Source organism: Folsomia candida, unplaced genomic scaffold (assembly GCF_002217175.1).
Source record: "Folsomia candida strain VU population unplaced genomic scaffold, ASM221717v1 Fcan01_Sc011, whole genome shotgun sequence".
Classification (NCBI taxonomy): Eukaryota; Metazoa; Arthropoda; class Collembola; order Entomobryomorpha; family Isotomidae; genus Folsomia; species Folsomia candida.
The window spans coordinates 1,470,679-1,495,427 of record NW_019091203.1 but is presented as its reverse complement, the minus strand read 5'-3'; the positions used below and the strand labels follow the sequence as shown (position 1 = coordinate 1,495,427).

At 33.4% G+C, this 24,749-nt stretch overlaps 1 protein-coding gene across 2 annotated transcripts; it reads left to right on the top strand.

Moving 5' to 3' along the window:
- Positions 1 to 537: 537 nt before the first annotated feature.
- LOC110855084 lies at positions 538 to 15,268 on the top strand. 2 transcript variants are annotated; one of them, XM_035855622.1, is made up of 7 exons: positions 538 to 904; positions 1,354 to 1,529; positions 1,988 to 2,175; positions 12,402 to 12,510; positions 13,054 to 14,002; positions 14,074 to 14,168; positions 14,509 to 15,268. In XM_035855622.1, the coding sequence occupies exons 4-7, from the start codon at positions 12,424 to 12,426 to the stop codon at positions 14,539 to 14,541; spliced, it is 1,164 nt and encodes a 387-aa protein (XP_035711515.1). In that variant the 5' UTR covers positions 538 to 904; positions 1,354 to 1,529; positions 1,988 to 2,175; positions 12,402 to 12,423; the 3' UTR covers positions 14,542 to 15,268. The 2 variants fall into 2 exon arrangements, with proteins under 2 accessions (XP_035711515.1, XP_035711516.1); XM_035855623.1 differs by having other exon boundaries at positions 1,354 to 1,533.
- Positions 15,269 to 24,749: the final 9,481 nt, after the last annotated feature.

The window sequence follows — 24,749 nt, the reverse complement described above, 5'->3', positions numbered from 1 at the left end:
ATGACAAGATTAAAAAAATACCTTCATGCAAGCAAATCTTATATTGTATAATAAAATTACTTATTTTTTAAAATAATGATATCAGTGTGTTGCATGCTTGGTTTTTGACTTTCATATCGACAGAGTGGGTTAAATGTCACGCTACACTGGAAAATTTGACAGGAAAATAAAGGAAAGTCCCTAAATCTCCATTGCAATAAGATTTGGGATTGACATTTTTATTAATTTGAATCAAAACTGATCGAACACTGAAGACAAAATTCTTAAAATGTTGAATTTCAGAGAAAAAATTTCGAGAACTACTGGAAATTTACGAATTTTTCCTATCGAAAATTTTCAAAAACTCAAAAATTTTCCATTTTGGCATTTTAACCACCCTATACTTTCCTCAGTGATAAAATTTCATTATCCAAAAATAGAACATTATTTTACACAATTTTTCCCAAAATTATTTAAACTAACCATATTTTGACGTAATTCATGAACAGGACGGGCTTAATAGAGCCGGCTTGATACGAGAGTGGACTCGTCCTTCGGAGAAGTTGAGCTCTGCAGTTAAATTTATCCCTCTATTTTCAGTAACGTTGGGCTTCCCTTTGTGTGAGTACCCTCCTGGAGGGACGATGCCCTTCATATAAAACGACCCGACATTGTCCTTTAATCCACATTACAATCTTCGCCAGCATAATCTCCTGCTTGAAAATATTACTTGAACAATTAAACTCTTCATACAAGTGTATTAAACTAAATTTTTTCAATTTAACTTGTTTAAAGAAATCAAATAATTTCATCCACGTTCGCCGATATTAACGAGTTCGACCACTTAATCTGTTTAAAATAAATTTTCGAAATTCTAAACTGGACCGGAAACAATACATAATTTCTGTAGCAATTCGTCAGAAAAGTAAGTAAATAATCAAATTGTAATTTCTTCTTGGGGATTAATAACCAATAATTTTGGTGATTGTGAAATCTTACTTTGTATATAAATTTAAAAACATAAGTTTTTTTATTGAAAATTTACTCGGTAAAGTAAGATATATTGTGACTTTTTTAAGTTTTAAAATTTTGTTATTCGTGTAATTTACTGATATAAATTGCGAAATATTTCGACCAACCTTAATACTTTATTTTTAGTTTAATTAGCAACATTTTATACACATATTTAAATTCAAGTTGAATTACTGCGACTTCCCCTGATCTCACTATGTAACAATTATAAATATATTAACATGAAAAATTAAACATTAAAATTAGTTTAAATCCATAATTTAAAAAAATGAAATTTTCAAAATTGTGAAGCCCACTAAAATTTCGATATACATAAATTCATTGCATTTTTTTATATTCCAGGAAATCAAAGACTTTCACCTTCATGAAGTTATTTGTGCCCACCACGTTTTCACGGCGTAGGAACGCCGTGAAATTTGTCACACGTGGCAAAAATGGAGTCCAATTAATAAAGGGTTCCACTTACCCAAGTTTAACAAAGGATACATTCCCACTCTAAATGAAGGGACATTCTTAAAGTATGTGCGTGTTTTTCACTATACTTGTTTCTCGCCTACAACTTTGGCCACAATTTTGTATAATGAAATTTTAAAATTTCAAAATTATATACTTTTCAAAAATTTTGTAACAATTGACTATATAAATTAATCACAATTTTTGTACACCATAATTTCTCTGTCAAATTTTAAAGGTCCATTTATTCCAACTTTGGACAGAATTTTGTAACATGAAATTTGAAAATTTCATACTTTACAATATATTTTTTTTCAGTTGAATGTGTGAATTTTCCATAATTTTTATACACCATAATTTCCCTGTTAAATTTTAAAGGTCTATTTATTCCTACTTTAATCATAATTTTGTAAAATGAAATTTTACACTTTTCAAACATTTTCTTATAATTTACTGTGTGAATTAGTCGCAATTTTTGTATATGCAATTTTCATAACATTTTAATTGTTTATCTATTCCACAGATTTTAAGGAACCCTGGGCTCCAGGACAGGCTAAGGGACATTTTGGACATAAAGGACCTTCACCACAAAATGTATCAACCACCATCACCACAACCAGTCTTCGCCACTATCGTCACCATCATCTTTGCACCGCCCCTGCTGAAGCATGAAGTTCAAGATCACACATTCTCCAGTTAATTCGACACCAAGTAAATTCTCGTCGCCCATTTTTATCTTTTTTTGCTTAATCTATCCTAAAAATATGAAATATGTACATGTACGGATGCAAATATTTATGCACAAATTATGCATAATTACTAGTACACAGAGGTATACAATTAGATAGCGATCTTCTCCGATTTTGTCGTATTACAACCTTAAATTTGCGTAATGTTAGGTAGATCACTAATCCATCAGAATATTATGGGCGGTAGCAAGTTTTTGAGAAATGTACCAATTTTTTGGCAATTTCGACCTTTGTCTTAAAATCGTTTAGATTTGCTCAAATAAAGCAGAAGTTAATTTATAAAATTATTTTGCAGTAAAATTTGCCCTCCCTCGAATTTTTTGAGTAACTTTTCGATAAGTTTTTACTACATTTTCTATTATAGACATAATTTGAACTTGACGGAAAACAATTTTAAGAAGTTAAAAAATTAAGATTTCTGCACTTACAAATATTTATTGACAAAAAAATGCAAGAGCGTTTTAAATTCTTTGGCAACTATTGTTTCCCCAGTTGTAAATACTTTCATCCTTGTCAAAAGAAATTTGGTTCCAGAAAAATCACTCATACCGACGACTGTTGTGTCGTTGTGGGATATGCATATCTTCAAGTTGCATATTAATTAAGAAAAATTGTCTAATTACGAATGTATGTAATTAACGTAATCTTTCATCTAGCTCGTGAGACATATTGAGACGAAAGATCCTCTGGAATCGAGTCTACCTTTTCTAGATTCTATACGCTCTAAGAAACCCGGTAACTAAGTTATTACCAGGCGGAGTATCTACATATGTGACTCTACCGCGTGGTAATTAATTTATTATTTAGTGGTAGAAAATTAATTACCAACTGGTAATATTTTCAAATTTCGCGACCGGGGTTATTACCGGTTTGATAACAAAATGTCTACCACTCAATAATAAATTAATTACCACGCGGTAGAGTCACATACATACTCCGCCTGGTAATAACTTAGTTACCGGGTTTTTTAGAGTGTATCGCCGATGTTTTATTAGTTAATGATCCTTGTCCACAGTGGTTAACAAAATGGGTTATTTTTAATCCACCAGACTTTTAATTGAAATTACATAACTACATAAATATATTGCAATCTCATAACCTGTCTTTTATCTAAATAATTCAATTTAAAACCTGTAAAATTGAAATCTTCCATACTTTTGAAAATCATACATTTCATGCAATTCTAACAATTTTGCATTAGAAATTGAAGAAAAACTTGAGTTATTGGCTTTTAATCTTTAAATCTTTTAAATAATTTGAGCAAAATGAATAATTTAACAGTGCAATTTTCATTTTAACAATTTTTACCGGAATCCTAATCCAGAGTTTGCATCGAACACCCAGATTTTGAAGCAATCAACAAAGCAGCAAGGTTTATTAGGTGTTGCATTATATATATCGTGTACGAGTATTTATACTTCCTGTCCACAATTGCCACGTTTTCGGAAATAATAAATTCCGAACATCTGAATTTCCTGAAGTGCATTGTCCCAAGTGTCTGGCTCGAGTTTTTCAGGAAGTGGATTTCAGCAATTATCATAAATAGTCACATGTTATTCAGAAAACAATTCAATTTTTTCCTTTCTTCCAATATTTTTACTCTCTATCACCAGCCAACAAACTAAAACTACTATGTTAAAAAATGTACTCGTTTCCAAATTCTTGATAGAATGAAATCCCTAGAAAATTCAAAGCAAGGCCAAAATTTCTGTACTTTTAAAATTTCAACAAAATTCTTATGAAAAATTAACGAAAATGCAAGAGCAAATTTTATATTTTGTTTTTTTGCACTACACATAGTCTTTGCACAAATTTGAAATAATTCCGTCTAGGGTGATGGATCCGTTGCAAAATATCGGATCCGTCAAATTTTTTATACCCCAATCTGATCCGATTTCCGGATCGCACTTGATCGAATTTTGGTTAAAATACATAAATGATTGGATAATCTCGGATAAGACGATCCGATCGGAAGATTATCCATAATTTCTTAGCTGTCTAAAGGAATTTACCTCCCAAAACGCCCGCATCGACGACCGTATTGTTTTTGTGGGATATAACTACAAATTACATATATTTCTTAAGAAAAATTGTTTAAGAAACGACATACACCAAGTTGAATTAGGGATGAATAGGTGTGACAAGTGCATTGATATATCCCGCATGTACTGAGCTGTCGTTTAGATTGAAAAGCTTTACAAATATTTCATTTTTTCAGAGCTATTCGTACAATTTTGCACAGCGTAATTCAACTTTGGTCACTATTTATAATGCTTATTTTTAAGATTATTTGATGGATCATAAATGTATTTGATCATCAAAAAAATAAGTCTAAATATGTACATGAGCCTGAAAACGTTGGATACTTCAAGAGTACCACACAGGTCTGGTTGATTTTCATAGATGGAAATTAAAACATTCATTACAGGAGAAATTGTTTCCCCCATGTTAGCGACAGCGAAATATTGTATTACGGCAAACTTGTTATAGTTGGCGTAGTATTTATTGGGATATCACGACCGTACCAATTTTGATCCCAGTACCAGTCCCAGAACCTATCTTTATCGGTTATATCAGTTGTATCGATATGCCATTAACTTATGTAGATAAAAAGTTTAATAGAAAATTACACAATTTCATCACCGATAATGTTCGTTCTAGAAAACCAGTTATAAATTAAGGCCGTGTATTTGTATGTCTAGAGCGAATAATTTGTTCGACTATTTTGCGCAAATATGATCTTTAGATAGAAATTTTAAACTGACGGGTTTTTTGCTCGTATATATATAAATTATACGCACAACAATATGCACATTATTTTGTAGTAAATGTTATCTTGCGCAAACATATAATAATTTAACGCGGTTTTATCAATTGTATGGATAAGCCGTATTCAAGAAATTAAATCTAGGTTCACACAATTGTTTGCCCATTGCATCACCAATTTATACGTTTCAGACACTAAATCATTAAAGTTAAGGATGCATATTTGCATGTCTAGAGCAAAGAATTTGTTCGACTATTTATGTACCAGCTTTCGCGAAAATTTGATTTTTGGATAGAAATTTTAAAATAACGGGGCATTTGCTAATACATAAATCATGCACACAACAGTATGCACATTATTATACAGTAAATTTTATAGTGTGAACACAATAATTTAAAGCGGTTTTATCATTTGTATTGGAAAGCCGTGTTCAAGAAATTTAATCTCAAATTACAAATTTTTTTACCCATTTCATCAGCAATACATACATTTTCGAAATCTAAAAATTAAGGATGTGTATGAGCATGTCTAGAGCGAAGAATTTATTCGACTATTTACCAGCTTCTACGCGTGTACATTTGATCTTTGATTATAAATTACAAGAGAGACTGACTATGGAAAAATATACATCGGATCCTATGCAAACATTATTAAATGTCACATTTAATGCCCCATAATTCATAACGGTTATATCAATTGTATCGATAAGCCGACATATCTACAAGAATTCATCAAAAATTATACTATTCTGCACGTACACATGTATTTGGGCAATATTCGTATTCATTTTATTAAATATATCATAATAGTTAGGATGTGGATTTGTATGTCTAGTAGGCGAATAATTTATTCGACACTTCGGTTACCTGTATTTCTAGGAATTCGTTTGGTGTTGTTCCGTCAATGAGGTTTCCATTAAGTTCGCTAATTCGAAACACACAGTTTTTTAAATCGACAAATTAATTTTGAATGTATTCTGAAAATAGTCAGAGGACAGCGCGGCCTCGTTTTTGCCCTGCTCTGCAGCCTTGCAAAATCCGCATTGCAGATAAAATGTTATATGAGGTCTTTGAATACTAACTCATAAAGTATGTATAATACTATTATTTGCATATGTCTGGACTTAAAGGTGACGTTCCGCACATGTATGAGCAAGATGAGGAGAAAATGGGAAAATTACATAATGTGATTTTATATGCATCGCTGAAGCATAGGGTTGATACATATGATCGCTGTCCGACTTGGTCGGGCCGCGGAAGATTTTTTTGACCCCCAGCAGAAAACTCAGACCCCCTGTCACATTTTTTCGTGAGGATAATTCGTGAAGCATGGTTCTGAAGGGAAGTTGGATATTTTACGGTTTGAATGAATTTTATAAAAAGTATGGATTTGTATTGGAATGTCTAAATAGAGCGAATAATTTGTTGACTATTTACAAGAATTTGTGCAAATTTGATCTTTGAATATTAATTTTCAAGTTAAGCGCTATTGGGAAATATATACTGATATGTACATATGCAACAGCAGGATAAGTACATAATTAAATAATCAATGTTACGGTGCACAGTAAAACAATAATTTAATGCGGTTTTATCCCTTGTATGGATAAGCCGTATCCAATAGATTTAATCTACATATAAGATTACACAATTATTCGTGCATTTCAGAAATAAAATAATAAGAGTTAAGGCTTTGTATTTGTATGTCTAGAGCGAATAATTTATTCGACTATTTACGAGCTTCTTCGCGAATTTGATAAACTATAAGAGGGACTGGCTATCAGCAAATATGCATATTTGCCGATATCATAATCAACGCAAGATAATTACATGTTATGGTTTACAATAATTCATAACGGTTATTTCCACTGTATCGATAAGCCGTGCATATGTAAACGATTCACTTAAAAATTACACTATCGTGGCCTTAATTACGCAGGTATGTGGATAATTAATCGGCCTAAAAAAACTAGAATTTTTGAAAATTATACTTTACCTTCGCTTGGAGGTTGAAGTTGTCTCTATTGTTTTAGGAAATAATAAATGTGTACTTCACTTCAAAATGTTCCCTGAAGCATCATTCTTTACTTAAGTATCATTTGCTCAATGTTTTGGTTCATTTTACAAAACAAATCATAAAAGCTAAGGATTTGGAATTGTGTGTCTAACAGGCGAATAATTTATTCGACAATTCGACCATCAACTTTTTTTGAAAAGCAAATTTGTCCTTTAAGAATAACTGCGAAACCGAACGGGTTAGGTGCAACTTTGTTGAATTCTTTTCTAATGGAGGAAAGTTCATATTCTATTTCCATTAGTAATTTCGTTGCAAATATACCAGGTTGCTTAGGACACTGTCTAGCCCCCACCGGCTTTGACGCGGCACCCTCGGTGGTCAGATATGGCTCATTTTCATGCTCCAACACGTCTATCAAAAATGTTGCAACCTTGCAATCATCCATGAGTTGGCCAGCCTCGTTTAAAATTTACAACTTGGAATGGTCGACGAATCATACACTCGACACCAAAATTTGTCAAATCAACACCGCCGGTGTCAATATATAACGGCCTTGGTTAAAATGTTGAATCCGAGTTATAATGATTTTTATACCGAGAGTTATAATGTTATGACCGGACGGAGAAACTTCATTACCGCTCGGAATCACAATTGTAACCAAGGCGGTTAAGTCATATATTGACACCGGCGGTGTTGATTTGACAAATTTTGGTTTTGAGTTAATTTTCATCAGAACTACACCACCCCATTGTTTTGCTTTATTTAAAATTCTCATATAATGAATGATAGAGAACAAAGCTACATCCGTGAAGCGTGTTACATAATTTGGCGTAGAACCGTACATAAGTCGAAATTTTTTGGGAAATACATAAATATATGCAAAACATCTACCTACATAATTAATGAATGTCATAATGTATTGACTTCTGCATCATGAATATAGCATAAATTAAGGTTAAGTGTCCAATGTTGTCAATGTACTAAGGATTGATAGAAAACCGTTAAGAATTTTTCAAACTTTTAAATTTTATGATTTTTATTGCTCGTGCACCTTTCGCAGTTTTGTATTGACGGACCAATAGTCGGCCAGATTCAATTCTGAGGTTGAAAGATGGATCTCCTATGGTGTCAAGATTTCATTCAGACATTTTTCGCCAGCGGGTTCCCCTACAGCCTTGGGAAGTTAGTTTTCCAGCCTGCGTCCTTGCACTCATTGACGATGTTAGTATTTTAATGACGATTTCCATCTCTGAGGTGCAAATCTAAAAAAACAATTCTTGGAAATTAAAAAAAAAAAACTTCTTTTGAAACTTTAAGTTTCCAAAGCTTTAACGAAAACTCAGCTTACTACATGTATGCAAGACAAAATAGTTTACTTTCACACGGGAATCATCATAGATGATATGTCCGTCGCGTAAATGATCTTTGTTCGACCTGGCCTAGTGCACGTAAATGCACGTGGGCCATGAGTTTTCGATGAGTTTTCCACGTGATCAAGGCTCCTAAGATAAAAACACTGTTAGATACCAATATGTCTGCGAAGGGTGCCCCATCAAACACGTATTGTAAATGCATAGAAGGCATAATATTTATCTGAAAAAGACTAAACCAAAAATTTTAACCAGGTATATATGTAGCTCCTGGTAGAGCAACTCAAATAAGTAAGATTTTCACGGAGATTGTCGAGATATTTCATGATTGCTGGACTACGTTTTTGCACTGACTCGGTTCTTTAACAAACCCAGAAATTGTGGGTGGTGACGCTATTTAGACGAATTCCGGCAATTTTGCTGCCCAATTTAGCTGAACGTAGATACGTACTTCGACTTTTTCTTCTTACGTAGGATATATATTTTTTCCAACAAACATCTCGAAGGTAATCTAATCCTTTACAATTAGATCGTTCATTAAGACTAAATCGATCATATTAATCTAACAATTTCAAAAAATAAATATGTAATATGTTCAATTGTAGAGTAGTGAAGAATTTGATTCAGTTAATTTTACTCCTAACGTTTTCGGATTTGTGACTACGAGAAAAAATGCTTTGTAAATCTATGTCTTCACTACAGTATTTTCCCCTTTATGATAATTGTAATTTCTAAAGGGGAACAGTTTATTCGAATATTGAAAAACATGCGTCATCGCACAACCACGATTATTTTTTTGGGGGATTTATAACTTTCATAAGTATTTAGGTTCAAGATAGATTTTTTGCCTGAACAAAGCTCGGGATTGCCAGAAGCGAGGTTACGTATAAACACTTTTATTTCGGTTATGTAAAAACACCTTTATTATAATTTATTCACACCTTGTTGAATTTGATTCAGGAGATTTTACTCGCCGCTCTTTGAAATTTACTGGTACAAAAGGAAAATCTATCTAAAATTCTTAAATATGTCTTCCTTCTACAACTTCTTTTCCTTTTTGAAAACTGTAATTTTTTAAGGGAACAATGTATTTAACAATATTATCGCACAACTTCATTTATGCATTAGCGTTTGGAAACTGTAATGAATAGGCCTTCTACCAATATAGAAGTACCTACCTCGGGTTCTGTCTCTAGTCGAAGATACCTGCATTCTCTAATACAAGAAATAAGTGATACATAAATCAATTTCTTTAATCATATCTACATAACTACATATTTATGTAATGAAATGAAGTTATTTGTGGTTATGATCTTCGGAATTGATTTAAGATCTACATAAATCCAGTTACCAAAATTAATTTCTGCACATAGAAATCTTGCTTGAAGTCAAGAATGCTATTTACGTAGTATTGCCATAGAAATGATCGTTTCGCCCTAAATGAATATTTAAATATTTGCCGACATAAATATGCATCTATTTCAGAATTTTCTCCTTTATGAAAATTGTAATTTCTTAATGGACCAGTTTAAACAAATATTGAAAAATATTTGCCAATTACTTTTTTGGCATTTAAAATTTTCATAAATATTTAGGTTCAAGCTAGATTTTTTGCCTGAACAAAGCTCGGGATTGCCAGAAAGGAGGTTACATATAAAACGTATTTGTAGTAACGTATTTAGAGATGTTTGAAATATTTAAAAATAAAAGCTTCCATATGTACACAAACTTCGACAAACGTAATAATTACGTTATAGTCGAGTTGAAAAACTTAATTTGCAAAGGTCCATAATGCATAATCGGTCCATTCTCCATGAAATTTGTTTAAATATAACTTCACATTTATTTTATTACTTCACAGTTATTTACTTAATCATTTTTAGCTAATTAATTAGTTAGGTTGCTTTTTTAATCCGTCCGTTCACTTATGTAGGCGCTCGACTTATTCGTGCTTTTGTCATGATTTTATTGAAGTGCAAAAGCTTCCATTCGCACAAAACTTGTCATCTGACCGGCAATTTGCAATTGGTAATTTATTTTTGAAAACAAATCATGCAGACCAGCAAAATGAAGCGTTGTGTTGTACAATTACATATACTACAGATCTCGTCAAGACTTACAATGCACATGTCCGACATGTTTCGCACGGATAATCTTGAAACCAGCATTAAATCAAGGAACTAAGCACAAATAATTGTTGGTGTCACATTTGAGCACTTCTGAAGAATTCGCGAAGATAGTTAGGGAAAGTGCGAAAACATATAGAAATCATGCTTACAGTCAAGAATTCTGATTAGTATCGTCATAAAAATCATGATTTCGCCCTTAATGTATATTTATATATTTGCCTACATAAATATTTATTTCGTCACTTCAGAATTTTATCCTTTATGAAAATCGTAATTTCTTAAAGGAACAGTTTAATCGAATCTGTAAAAATGTGTGCTATCCCACCACCACAATTATTTTTTTGGGATTTAGAACTCTCATAAATAGTTAGGTTCAAGCTAGATTTTTTGCCTGAACAAAGCTCGGGATTGCCAGAAAGGACGTTACGTATACGTGTTAACACCTTTATTTCGTCTTTGTAGTGACGTTAAGAGGTTCAAATATTTGAAACTCAATACAAACTAAAACTTAAGACAAAGTTTAAAATGTACTAAACTTGTCCTTTTAGTCGACTTGAACAACTCAATTTGCGTAAATTAATTAGTTAGGTTGCTTTTCTAATCCGTCCGTTCACTAATGTAGGCGCTCGACTTGCAGCTATTTTCTCGTCATACTTTCGTTTTCGTATTAAAAATACATCGAGATGAATTTTGCACAAACCGACTAAATCCACTCGGGTGTGACATTAATATGAAATGAATTTAGATAAATCCGCCATTAATTTTAATTTACCCGCTTTTCTATAAATTTTCATTTATGCACTTATGCACTTATGTAGTTATTTGCAAATTATCACTTGTTTTTGCACCTCTATTTCCTCCAAAGCATAACTTGTAACTCAATTATTTGTATGTTTGATTTACGTATTGTCTAACTTTTCTAGGGCATGGCACATATTTAGAGGTACATTCTAATTTTAGTTAAAATACTTGTTTCAAGTAAAAACTAAAACCTTATTTATTTATCTGTTATTTAGATAATATTTATTAGTAGTGTAATGCCAAATTCAAATTATTTAAATATGTATGTGCTACTATTTATTAGTTATTTATTATAAAATATGTACATATTTATTTAATATAATTAAATATAGTGACGTAAATATTTTAACTTTTGTATTATGGTTAACAAATATTCGTCAAAATTAGAAACCACCCCTGAATGTATGTAAACATATGTAGATGTGAGTTTTTTGCGTATACAGACTTCATAAATAAATAAAATACCAGCTCAAAAAATTATGTGTCTTAAAAATTTAAAAATTTTTATTTGTTTGCGTCCATAGTCTTTTGATTTACATAAAATTATTTAATCGTGATAATTTAACTGTATTCCTGCATACATACCTGTCAAATTAAGATCAAATTAAGAAATTCATTTGCGAGACCTTAACGAGACAAAAGTTCGTCGTCACTCATCTTCATAATGGCACTGACGAATAAATCTGAACATATAAGATCTTAAGTAAATAAATATTTACACAGGTCGTACATGTTACACAATATTTTTAAGGCAGAAATTGTCACATTCTTCATGCCCGGCCCTACAAGAGTAGATGAAATTACATACTTGTGCTAGTCATCTTGTGTGCTATATGTAAACAGGGTGGTTAAAATGTCACGCTACAATGGAAAATTTTTTCGATGCGAAAAATTCGTAAACTTCCATTAGTTACTGAAATTTTGTCTCCCAAATTCATCATTTCAGAATTTTGTCATCAATGTTCGATCAGTTTTGATATAATTATAAAAATCTCAACCAAAAATCTTGTAACTAATGGAGATTTAGGGATTTTTCTCATTGAAAAATTTTCCATTGTAGCGTGACATTTAAACCACCCTGTATTCTGAAAATAATGCTCCACAGGATTCCATAAGGAGAAACTAAAATGAAAACTAACCAAGAAATGGAAAACGCAAATGAATGTTACGAAATTCATCAGCCCGAAAACACCTTCAGCATTCTTCCCCCTGAGGTTAGCTACATTTTACATATAAGAGTTTAAATCTTCTACAAATTTAAATTTTAAAGTCTACACTTTATCTATAGATATACGATCATAATTTTGATCATTTCATATATGTCCCATTTCAGATTCAACATGAAATTTTGAGGATTTTATGAACCACTTGAATTTCCAAGTATCATTGCATATTCCTAGTTCTATTTCTGGCTTATCTACTTGTTAAACACGAACTTTTGACTTAAAAATTAAAGTCAATGAAAATATTGAAAATGTTATTCTATTGAATATTGAATTAGTTTTACTTTAATATTTCATTTTAAAAATTTTGTTTCAACCGGCTCCATATCCTACAAAAACCCACAAAACCTACAAAAAACCCGGAAAAACTTTCAGGGTTGGGGTTTTCTAGAAAAACCCCGAGGTTTCCTGAACCCTGTTTGTAATATATTAGAATACAAATATAATTGTCATCATATTCATATTGGCATACTTGCTCGTTTAACTCGAACAATTTCTTTCTTGTTTAAATAACCTTTATTAAATTAATTACAGATTATCGACCAGATATTCACCTATTTAACCCTCTCGGACCTAAAAACCGCTCGGCAAGTTAACCACGACTGGTTCAACTTATCCCGTCAACGCTACAGAAGCTTGGCTGTCATTAAATTTGACTCATCTGCACGATGTAATGGACCCGAACTATCCGAATACATTGCATCCTACCCGCACTACCTGCACCGCAACTTTGAGATCTTCACCACTGTCCCGCACGGGACGAGTGAGACATGGTCGTACCACTCGTATCAAGCTTTTTTGCGAAATATTGGCAATTTTTTTCAAAACCATGGCTCCCATTGTGACCGACTAGCATTCCATCATATTGGGCGTGTCCCTAATGAAACACCTCAAAGCCAAATCTGGTCATTTTTTTGTAATTTACTAAGCACCACTCTAAATTTGACGTCCCTTCACGTGCACATGAATTTTTTTGTGGAAGATGACTTCCACGTGGACTCTTTCCCAATTATGAGTCTCGTAAATTGGTCACGTGTTCGAGAACTCCACGTAAATCTGTGTCCATATGGGTACGATATTACCAAAACAAACAAGTTTTCCCACGTGCTGCCCACCATTTTCAGAAAAGCTGTTAATCTAACAAACCTTACGAACAGTGGTCCCATCGAAGACTCTATGGAGGGTTTAAGCCTCGCTACGAGTGATACTGGCGGAAAAACTTTACGCAATTTGGACCAACTTGGATGCCCAGGATTTCCTTTGAATCAATGTAAAATCACGGAGGAGGAAAACCGGACTATTCTGAGATTAAATATAAAGCTTAAAAAAGTGTCTCTACGTGTCGTTGGGAATGTTGAGCTACAAATTCTGCACAAGTTTAAAGAAACTTTGGAAGTCGTGTGGCTCATCGCGTACGGTCCAGATTTTAAACTCCCACCACTTCCGCGACTGAAGAGGCTTTCCGTTCAAGACCAAGTGACAAGTATGTAAGACATCGAAGAAATTTTATAAATCGGCATATTATCTAAGTAACAATTTTTGTAACATATTTAGCCCATGAAGAAAGTCAGTACCGTAGAAATGAATGGAAATATCTGAAAAAATTTAAGATAACAATGAACTTATTCGAAATTGGAGACTTGTTTAAGGTATAGTACATAAGCTAAAAAGGGCACCTTTTTTCAACCTATACCGGGATTTTGTAGGAGCGACTTATACAAAAAAAATCAAGCCAGAGATCAGGAACCACGTGGCACTTATATATGTTTCCGTTGAAGAAAAATTTTTGGCGGGAAACTTCAATTTTGCAGTATTTTTCACCACGGGGCGAAAATCAAGGCGAACGTGAATACTTGGTTGCCGGTTTTTGCCTTGATTTTTTGATATAACTCGCTTCAAAAAGGGTTCCCGAGTACGTCGCACCTTTACAATTTAAACTTGTTTTGGGCTGTAAATTTCATTAAATTCCATTTCACCTTTCTTTTTCAGGCACCCCAAAATTTAAACGTATACCTCCCTTAGCTTCGCCACTTCGAATACACCATGTTCTCGAGGTTATACACAGAACTGAATGAGAATGACTACGGCGTTGAATTATACAATATAATATTTCCGAACTGTGATACGCCAATTTACAGAATTGTCAAATTGAATATCACCTATCCATCCAATCCAATTAACTATCAACTGATCACTGTCCAGTTAGTCAAACTTTTTCCTAACGTTCACAATCCTCACTTAAATTATGCAAGAAATATAAGCAAATGAATAGTTTAAGAATAATGTGTCATACTTGAAATATGTCATAATTAATATGAAACAATCATAAAATGGTCATACATACTTGTTTTGAGTATTTTTTTTCATTCAAAAGTCAGTTATGTTTTCTGACTGAAGATTTTCGTTTACATACATTCAGTTATTTTCTATCAAATTCATTTCATTCATTTCGAATCCTTCACTCATTTTCATTAAAATCACGGGAAATTAATTTTCATGCACTATCATTCTCCATCATAATCAGTCACATGAACGAAAGTAAACAGGTATGGGATTGTTAGATTGTTAGATTTGCTAACTTAGAGTTTAATAAGTCGGTAATCGATAAATTTGCATGCTAAAATTGTGATGCAATTTATAAAAATATATACATACCTACATAAATTAATGTACAACTAAACTAGGCATTTGTATGAATAAGCTAAATTTAAATACTGTTCAACAAATATTTATTCTTTTGCATGAAGAATGGAAGAATAATTTTATTCATTAGTTATTTTTCACATTATGTATAATATATGTATAGGTTATGAAATTTTTTTTACATTTTTGTAAAAAGGCGAATGTGGGATCAAACGAATAAAAAAAAAATTAAGAACGAATATGGAAATGTTACTTTTCAAGTTTGAACTAAATGAATAATGAATGAATGTTTTGTTTAGCTTTTAAATTAAATGAATTTTGAATGAAGAAATAAATTTATAAAATTAGTAAATGTTAAATTTAGATTAGATTAGGAATTACTTAAATTAAAAATTGGATTAAATAATTATTGAAATTATTTATTTTATTCCAACTTGCACCTATCGCGACCAGCGGCGTAGCCAGGATAGGGCCTTGGGGGGGGCCCAGCCAAAAAAAATTAGATTACCCTTTTGGGTTTAAAATTTCACTCACACCGTAGATACATAGGTACACTTTAAGTATTAAAAACCACTAGCTTTAGCATGCCATATTCACCTGACCAATCAACTCCTCAAACATGTATTTTATGTGTAGGAAATATGGTGATATATATAACTCATCCCAGTGGTTTTCTTATGCCAAAAAAATCGAACCAAACATTAACGAGGGTCTCCAAATTTGGGCTAAAGTACCAAGTTGCTTTCACGCAAATCGTGACATCTCAGGTAGTGGTCAGTTAAAAAATAAACCTTGTGTTCCTTGGATAGAAAACCTGTTGTGCATTCAAACAAAAATTGTACGGAAAAATCCGGGCAACATGAAGGTATTGATAACAAAATTTTAAAGATTACTCAAATATCAAACCAGTCTCTAATTGAGAAAAATTTGCAAAAAGTCATCATCCAGGAGCATGATGGGAATAAAGAGTAAAGACTAATATAGAGGGTGTAAATTTATTCCGGTAACATTCATTTTTTGGCCTTCGCTAGAGACAATATCAGCTGTAACTATTGATCCCGTTAATGTTTTTCGTTGACATTTTTACCATGGGTAGAATGAAGATAAGTGCTAATTAAAATCACCATAGCTTTGAGATGCAGGTCCTAGGAGCGGGAAATTCTAATTAAAAATTAAAATCATCCAAAATTCAGATGTGCGGGGAAAAGTTCGTAGCAATGCGTGAAGAATAATTTTTCCAAGGATGTAAAATGACCTGAACAATTCAAAATAGAGATGCGTCGAGCAGCAGTTTTCAAAAGCTCGGATCGCGAAAGCTCAAAACAAGCTCGACGCAGGAAAAACTCGAGCAAGCTCGGCTCGTTCAAGCTTTACTTGAAGAAATTTTGGCTCGTTCAGCTCAGTTGAACCGAGCCGAGCATGATCAAGCTCTGCCAAATTGAGCGCTTCTTGTGGCATACTCCATGCCCCTTAATTAAATTCTAAGTGAATATTTATCGTTGTAATAAGGTAATTAAGTTATCCATAAATTTAGAACTTTGGGTTTCCTGCTGGATATATAACTATTTAACTAAAATTTTAACAACCCAGAAATAAATTGTTAAATAAATGGTTTGCAGATGAAGGAAATATTTTACAAGCTATATTATTCAGTTTTCGTGTAAACAGGTTAAATATTAAGGTGAAGAGGGGAAGAGTAGTTTGAACTACACGGATACAAATTTTTTACTTCACCACACTTGAAATTTTAGAAAACAACGAGCTTTTGAAAAGTTCGGTTCGACCAAAAAAAAGCCTGGCTCGCTCTAGCTCGACTCAGGAAAGGCTCAAAAAATCTCGGCTCGCTAAAGGTCGGTTCAGGAAAGGCTCGGCTCGCTAAAGGTCGGTTCACGAAAGGCTCGGCTCGCTCAAGGTCGGTTCAGGAAAGGCTCGGCTCGCTCAAGCTCACAATGGAGGTCTCCCAACATATGCACACAGATTTGGAACAAACCGGTGTCAATCGATCACAAACATAATTAGTATGAAATATGCAAATGAAAATATCTGCTAATGCGCAAGTTTTGCTGAGATATTTGCATCCAAAGCTGGAAAATTGTACAGCAAATTCGGAAAATGAAAAATTTGCTAGCCATGGGGGTGCGTTTTCTCCTCTTTTTATGCAAATATCTCCGCAAAATTTAAGCATTCGCAGATAGTTTCATTTGTATATTTCAGACTAATTATATTTGTGATCGATTGGCACTAGTTTAGTCCAAATCTGTGAGCATACGTTGGGAGACCTCCATTGTCAGTTAAAGTCGGGCTCACCGACAGGCTCGGTTTACCTTAGCATTTGGCTCACCACTAATCCAAATTTGTTTCACCCACTAGAAAAAGACTGACTATTCTAAAATTTCATGAAATACTTACATACTTCAACTAGTTAGTTTTAGTAACTTAAAGTTCTTGTCCAAATTATGAAAGCGAGTAATACCTACGAAAAATAAACATTTTCTTTGCAGTGAATAATGTTACCGGAGTATGTCAATTTACACCCATTGCATATCTAATAGAAATTCTGGTGACGAAGCTTAAAATATTTTTTACTGAAAAAAGTGACGAACATTTGAATGAAAAATTCAACGACGAATTATTTAAATGGACACACATCATATTCAGAACCGATATCCAGATTTCTCTTCGCATCCTTACTAAGGATTCCTTAGTATCGGAAAATAGCATGGAAATTAAAAACGAAGCATCAAGCTTCATAAAAACCGTGAACTTACAATCTGGAGACCTGAAGTGGTTTTCTCCGATTTTGACCGGACAAATTTAAAAATTCGTGCTCAGAAGTAAATGATCTTTCCGGAATGCGCGTAGTTTCCCTTATTTTTTAACCTAATTTTAAACGAAAATCAGGATTTTTCAAAACCCTGTAACTATTTCAATTTTAACCCGATTAAAAACATTAAAGAACAAAATACTCTAAAATAAACTTTTAAAATTTAAAACTTGCATGCTACCTTGGAAGTTTGAAAAATGCAAAGAATATCAAACTTTTTAAAATAATTTTAATTTTTCGAGGTAATTTTTCTAATTAATTTTCTGTAATAGCTGAATATCAGTCATTCTTAATATCAGTTTAAAATTGAAAAAGTTATAGAATTTTGAATGATTCTGACTTTGGTTAAAAATTCCGCTATAAGGCAAATACGTGCATCGACTAAAATACAAATTTGTAGATATTTTAATTTTCGTGCGCTAACAATTTACAAATATAATTCGCCAGATTAAAATTGGAGAAACCCATTTGGTGCTTACATACACGTGTACATACTACAGATATTGTAGCTTGATTTTTAGCCCGAGTCAGGGCTTATGGAACCGTCATGTCCGTCCGTCCGTCTGTCTGTCTGTCTGTCCGGCACGATTGAGCCAAAACGGCTGAACCGATTGACTTGAAATTTTTACCATATGCATATTTGACAAAGTTAGGAAACGAGTTCGAAGATGGGCGAAATTGGTCCAGTGGTTGACCGGTGGGGGTCATAGGAGTGGGTGGGGTAGTATGCACCAAAATTTCAAAATTGTTGTAGAGAGTTGAAATTTGGTACAGAGGTTGCTAATGGCTTCTACTAGATAAAAATGACTTCAAGTGGGAAAAATTTTCATCTTGAGTGACCCTATGGGGTGACCCATACTGATTTTTAAAAATCATCATATCGAACTGAAATTTGGTGGAGAGGTTGCTTATGGGCTTTAATGAAAGAATATGATATGATATTGGTAAAATTTTTATCTGGAGAGACCCTATGGGGTGATCCATACCGATTTTTAGAAATTGCTTTAAAAAGATGAAATCCGTCACAATGATACTTAATGCCTTCTAATTAAAGAATATGAAGTTAAAAGTGAGCAAAGTGCAACCAGAGTGACCCTATGGGGTGACCCATACTGATTTTTCAAAATCGTTATATCGAGCTGAAATTTGATATGGAGGCTGCAAAAGTGAAAACCACTGCTGGATAGCACATGAAGCGGGTTCTGACTTAGTCTGCACTGTAGGTTTTTTAGTACAGTTTTACGACGCTTCCAAAATCTCTCAGTTGTCCTAACATATTTTTCGACCCAAAAGATAGTAAGGGTACAAAGTAATAACGAACTCCGCTAATGTGTAGCATATAACTTCTACGTAACTTATTTTTTAATTTTTTAATTTTTTTTAATTTTTTGCAATTTTTTAAGTATTTTTTTTTTAATTTTCCGGGCTCTGGGGGTGGCTCAAGCCCCCCTAGCCCCCCCCTTGGCTACGCCGCGATTCGCGACGACCTTATCATAATTAATTGCATGGTTTGTGCCAAACAGAAATTTTGAATGATCAGCGGAGTCCCACGATCGATAAAATTCGACCCAAATTTTAGTTTGAGACAGTTCAATGACCTCATTTCCTTCCTCAGATATGCCCTTCCCTCCCGCCATGTGTCTCATATTCCCCCCATACTTCTCCAACAGCTCCATTGACCTCGAATTGATCCACGAAGCGAGAGTAAAGACGAGAACATCATTCGTAAATCCGTCCACCATGAACACGGGAAAGATCAGAAAGCCCGGCATCGCGATTTGGTCATGCATCGTTACGGACACGTATTGCGCGATAATTTGAATCGCTGGTATGACTGTGACCACAACGGGGGAGATTCTCGCCATAAGGAATCCGTTGAACATTTTCTCCAAAATGTGCACCTGTCGATACGTTCGGATGCAGAGTTTGTGTTCAACCAGGGTCTTTGCGTGGGCCATTTTGCTAGTAAAAGACGGATATATTAGACATAATTAGTAATGTCCTGTTTTGCTCGGGTAATACTTGGGGAAGGTTGAGAAAGAGGAATTATCATACTTTTTTGGGGTTCGCTGTACAGTTTTTTGAGGAAAATATGTACAATATTTAGAAAACGTGCAGCAAATATGCAGAAGTCCTAAAAAATACATTACTAACATTTTTAGAAAATCTTTCGATGATGAATTTATAGTAAATATACCAAATTTGTAAAAAAAATACATTGATAAAATTTTTAGAAAAATGTAGAACAAACGTAGTGTTTGTAAAGATCAATTAGTTGCATTTTTATGAAATATGCACAATTTGTCGAAAGCCTCTAATACGTATGTAATGGTAAAAAATCCTTAAAAATAGGATTTACACACATTTAATAATTTGACGGGAAAAATATTAACAAATCAGAATCGAGCTGTGAAAATATACTCTAAGAAACCTGATATCTAAATTCCAGTATCTATAGATACTCCGCCTGGTAATAATTTAAGTAGCTGCCGGGTTTTTTAGAGTGTGGAGAAGTGTGCGTTATTTACAACCTCATTTTTTAAAATCTACCTATTTTATTACCTGCTTAGAATTTGGAGATAATTTAGAATACAAGAGATCCGCACGAAGAGGATGTAGAAGGCCCACATCGACCCAGAGTACATGGCTTGCGCCGCCATCCATGTTTCGAAAACGAGGATTAGAATTTCTGGACCGAAATTCATCCATTTGATAGTCTCACACTGCCTTGACATGGAGAGGATAAAGGGCGGGAAGCACGGATCCAGGAGGAGGAGGCAGAACACGCCAGCAGCAAAGGCCATTACGGAATAGTGAACACTGTAAATAAAGTTGAGCAAAATTGCCACCAAAGCAACTATTGAGTAAAATTTACCCCGAGAAAGGTAAAATTTACTCAAGGTTGAGCAAAAATCTTTCAACCTTGAACAAATTTTACCTTTCTCAGGGTAAATTTTACTCAATAGTTGCTTTGGTGGCAATTTTACTAAAAATTGAGTAAATTTTAATCAAAGTTATTTAGAGTGAAGGATTTCCATGAAGTACACCATCAGTTTTGATTGTGTAGAAACTTTCAGAGTTTCATGACCTGAAAACAAATTTTAAGAAACTTTAAAAATGTACATATTAATAAGCCCCAGGAGCAGCTATTGGCTAACCTCCTGTTCAAATTTATTTACTCAATAGATATTGAATTCATGAGGCATTCATTGTTCAATGAAGTAATGAATATGTGGTGCATGAGTAATTTTTTCAAAAGTTTTGAATGAATGAATTTAGAATAAATATTTATTCATTTCGTATTCATTAAGAATGAGTACACAATTTTATTCATAACTCATTTTTCATGCTACATATTTAATAAGGAAGTTTTGAGATTAAATGTATAAAAAATGAGAAATTACTTGTTTTAAAACTTTGAGTAAGTGCATAATATATATTTTTTGTCAAATTCATAAACTGAATTTTGAACTATTTTTTGAACAGCTATATGTAAGTCATATGTTTTTGAAAATTTTGACACATCTAGAAATGTTACCCACCTTTTTCCAACGACTTCTCAAACAGGACGAACGAATTGATCACCTGAATTGGTGCGATATCCAGGCGATAGTTCCACTTGCAGAATAACAAAAGAAAATAAATTCCAAAGAAACTGACGCCCTGAAACTTTTTCGGAATCGTGAGCGGTCCAACGCACAAATTCAGAAACATTGCAGTCGTGTACACCAGCGAAATGATGCATTGAATTCGAAAGATTTTGATATCTCGGGGGTTATCGATGGGCACAATTTTCTTCAAATTTGCGTCATACTTGGCTGGAACGCATTTAAGGAGACGGCAAAGACCGAGATGACGTACCATCAAATTATGAAATTGGGTCGTGTACATTTTTGTACGAAATTTTTGAAAAACTTGATACAATAAAATTTGTAATTGGTTTGTAGGCAACTGTGTTGTGCAAATGTTCGAATAGGAGCTTACAACTACTTATATTCAAAACTTACCGAAGTGACTGCGCACTCTTAAAACTAATGTCACCTTTTGGAAACTAAAAAAGTACGCTCAGAAATATATACATAAGTATTAAGAAAATTACACAAAATTCATTTCATAAATGATACAATTTATCAAGGATTTAGGATTTAGTGTACGTAGTTTCCTTAACAATATTTAGAATTCAAAGTGTACATATTTCTATTTTCAAAATTATAACATTATTTTTAAGAGTGCACAAGGACTCAAAAGCAGAAAGAATTAACATTTTCTTAAGAAGTTGTAAAGATTTCTATCCATTCTAAAGAAAGGAAATGGGTCCAATTAAAACCAATGTTCACCGCACAATCTGTGTCTTAATTACTCGTCTGTTAATTACATATGTACGCGTCCCACGTGGATGGGGCACGCACAAGCTTAATATTATGAACATAATAATGATATCCGCTCGATTTGTACGTCTTATTTCAGACCAATTAAAATATATGTCCTGCTAAAAGGCGTATGTAAATAATAGTTTAGTGGAAACGGAAAAGCACATAAGCTCAATTTAAGCCCGAGTTGTTTAAAGGCATCTACAAATCCAAGATGTAGTAATTATATACTTATCCAGACATTTGTTTTTGTTTTCAGTCGTTTGAATACCCAGTTTCAGGAGGGATTACTAAATAATCCGTAATCTGAAAACGATCTTTTCTACGGAATTCGTAATATTGCTCAAGTTCACTTCATGAAGTGAATAAAGAGTGCACTCTTAGGAGTCTACATATTATCGAAATAATATTTGACCAAAATGGTATTGATAAGTAATACCCCATGGTAACATGTTGGTAGTAAACTTCTGCCATATGCATCGGTAGTAAATTTTTACTGACCGGTATAATCTTAGTATCCAGCGGTAGCAACTATAATACCGAGAAATAAACGCCTTCCAGATTTCTACCTTTACTTTTCATCATGCGGTCATACAATTTATCACCGCGTTTTGACAATTTAACACCATGCTGTGACCAACATTATTACCATTATTGATGATGCTACATATGCGATGATTTACACAGCGGTTTTTTCAGTGTGCTATGTGTGTATCTACATATTTGCTATAATAGACATAAATAGTTAAGGTTACGTTCGAAGACGTAGTTGTCTCAAAAAATCATAGAGTAAATTAAACTGGGCAAAATTTGCATCCCGCTTTGGACTTTGAGTTACATTAGCCGATTAGCCGAATCATTTTATTATTTAGCACTAGTTATTTTTATTTTGGCGTAGAAATCATACGAAATTGAATAATTTGAACGCCAAAGTAAAAATAACTGATGCTAAATAATAAAATAATTCGGCTCATTCGGGTAATGTAATCGCGGACGTACGTCCTTCAAGTTGGACAAACTCCACACAGCAGAAATCTTCACAGTTCTCCCATACTTTTACATACATTAAATTCACAGCCATTTTCATTAATTTCAAACTAATTTATCGAGACTTAGAAATCGAATTTTGAAATTCTGCCCAGTGAAGTTATAGACAATAAGCTGATTAATGAGATCCTGTTGAAATTTTTCCATTTCTACAAGCCAATTTTGCTGAGGTACAAATTTAATATAAAAGGTGGTCTTATGCTTTTTACATACTTTTTGTACCTCAGCTTTCAAAAACCACTGAAATATTGAATTTTTTGTTCGAGTAGGACAACAATAATATTATCTATAATATCAATGGGCAGAATTTTCAAATTCCTTCTGGTAGCTGAGAAATAATTTAAAATGTGCTGATTTTTGGCGTTATGACGTCATTGTTATGACGTAGGCTTTGACTCATGGAGTCTCACGTTAATTCATGATTTAAGATAAACCCCCTGATTTACAGTACCCTCCAAAATGACGGGATCGGAAACATGACCAATTCTAGAAATGCGTTGCCAAAGTCTTCTTTTTTTGGGAATTGGTCTTCCTTTTGGACTTTGTCTTCATATTTTACTTCACAGGGGTTGAATGTATGGAAAAAATGCCTTCCTGGAAGATTTGAAGGGTCAGCTGTGACGTAGGGCTCATCGTCCATGATGACCACGTTTCCCCGAATTTTCTTCAACTATTTCTTGCATCACATATGAATCATTTCATTTTGTATTGGTTTGTAATTTGGTGCTGGTTTTTTTTCCCTGGCTACAATCCCTAGTTTATGGACTTTGATTTTGCTTAGATAGCTTTTTGAAATGTTGACCTTCCTTTCCGCTGCAGCCATTGTCGTTGATGGACGATTTTTATTGATTTTTTTAATGCAATTTTTGACTTTTGTCGTTGCTAGCTTTGCAGGTCGACCAGTAGGGACTTTGAATTTGAGTTCATTGGATTCCTCGTACTTTTTTATGTAAGAGTTGACATTTGAATGAGGAATACCTTCTTGCTTGAAAAATTGCCAAGTGATTTTAGAATCATAGTTTGTTCGATTTTTGTGAAACTCAATCACACTTTTTTCAACTCTTGCCTTTCAACCCAAGTTTTTCTAGTCTTAGCCATGACTCAGTAATTGGTGACATATGTCAATGGAAAGCTTATAACTTGGTCTATTCAAAAATAATTTTTTCGAAATTTAATTTGGCTGGGTTCCCGCCTAGCGCGCCTTTTACGGGGCAGTCAAAAACCTTAGTGGATTCTCTTTATGTATTTAGTTATCTGCAAATTATCATTTGTTTTTGCACCTCTTTAAGTCCTCCAAGGCCCATAGCGTATATAACTCAATTATTTGTATGTTTGATTTATTTATT

What these genes read in the sequence shown, in the direction of transcription:
- LOC110855084 (XM_035855622.1), top strand. Translation starts at nt 12,424, where the DNA reads ATGAAAACTAACCAAGAAATGGAAAACGCAAATGAATGTTACGAAATT. An exon ending in TCAGCATTCTTCCCCCTGAG is followed by an intron (nt 12,511 to 13,053) that starts GTTAGCTACATT and finishes AATTAATTACAG; the next exon opens with ATTATCGACCAGATATTCAC. An exon ending in CGTTCAAGACCAAGTGACAA is followed by an intron (nt 14,003 to 14,073) that starts GTATGTAAGACA and finishes TAACATATTTAG; the next exon opens with CCCATGAAGAAAGTCAGTAC.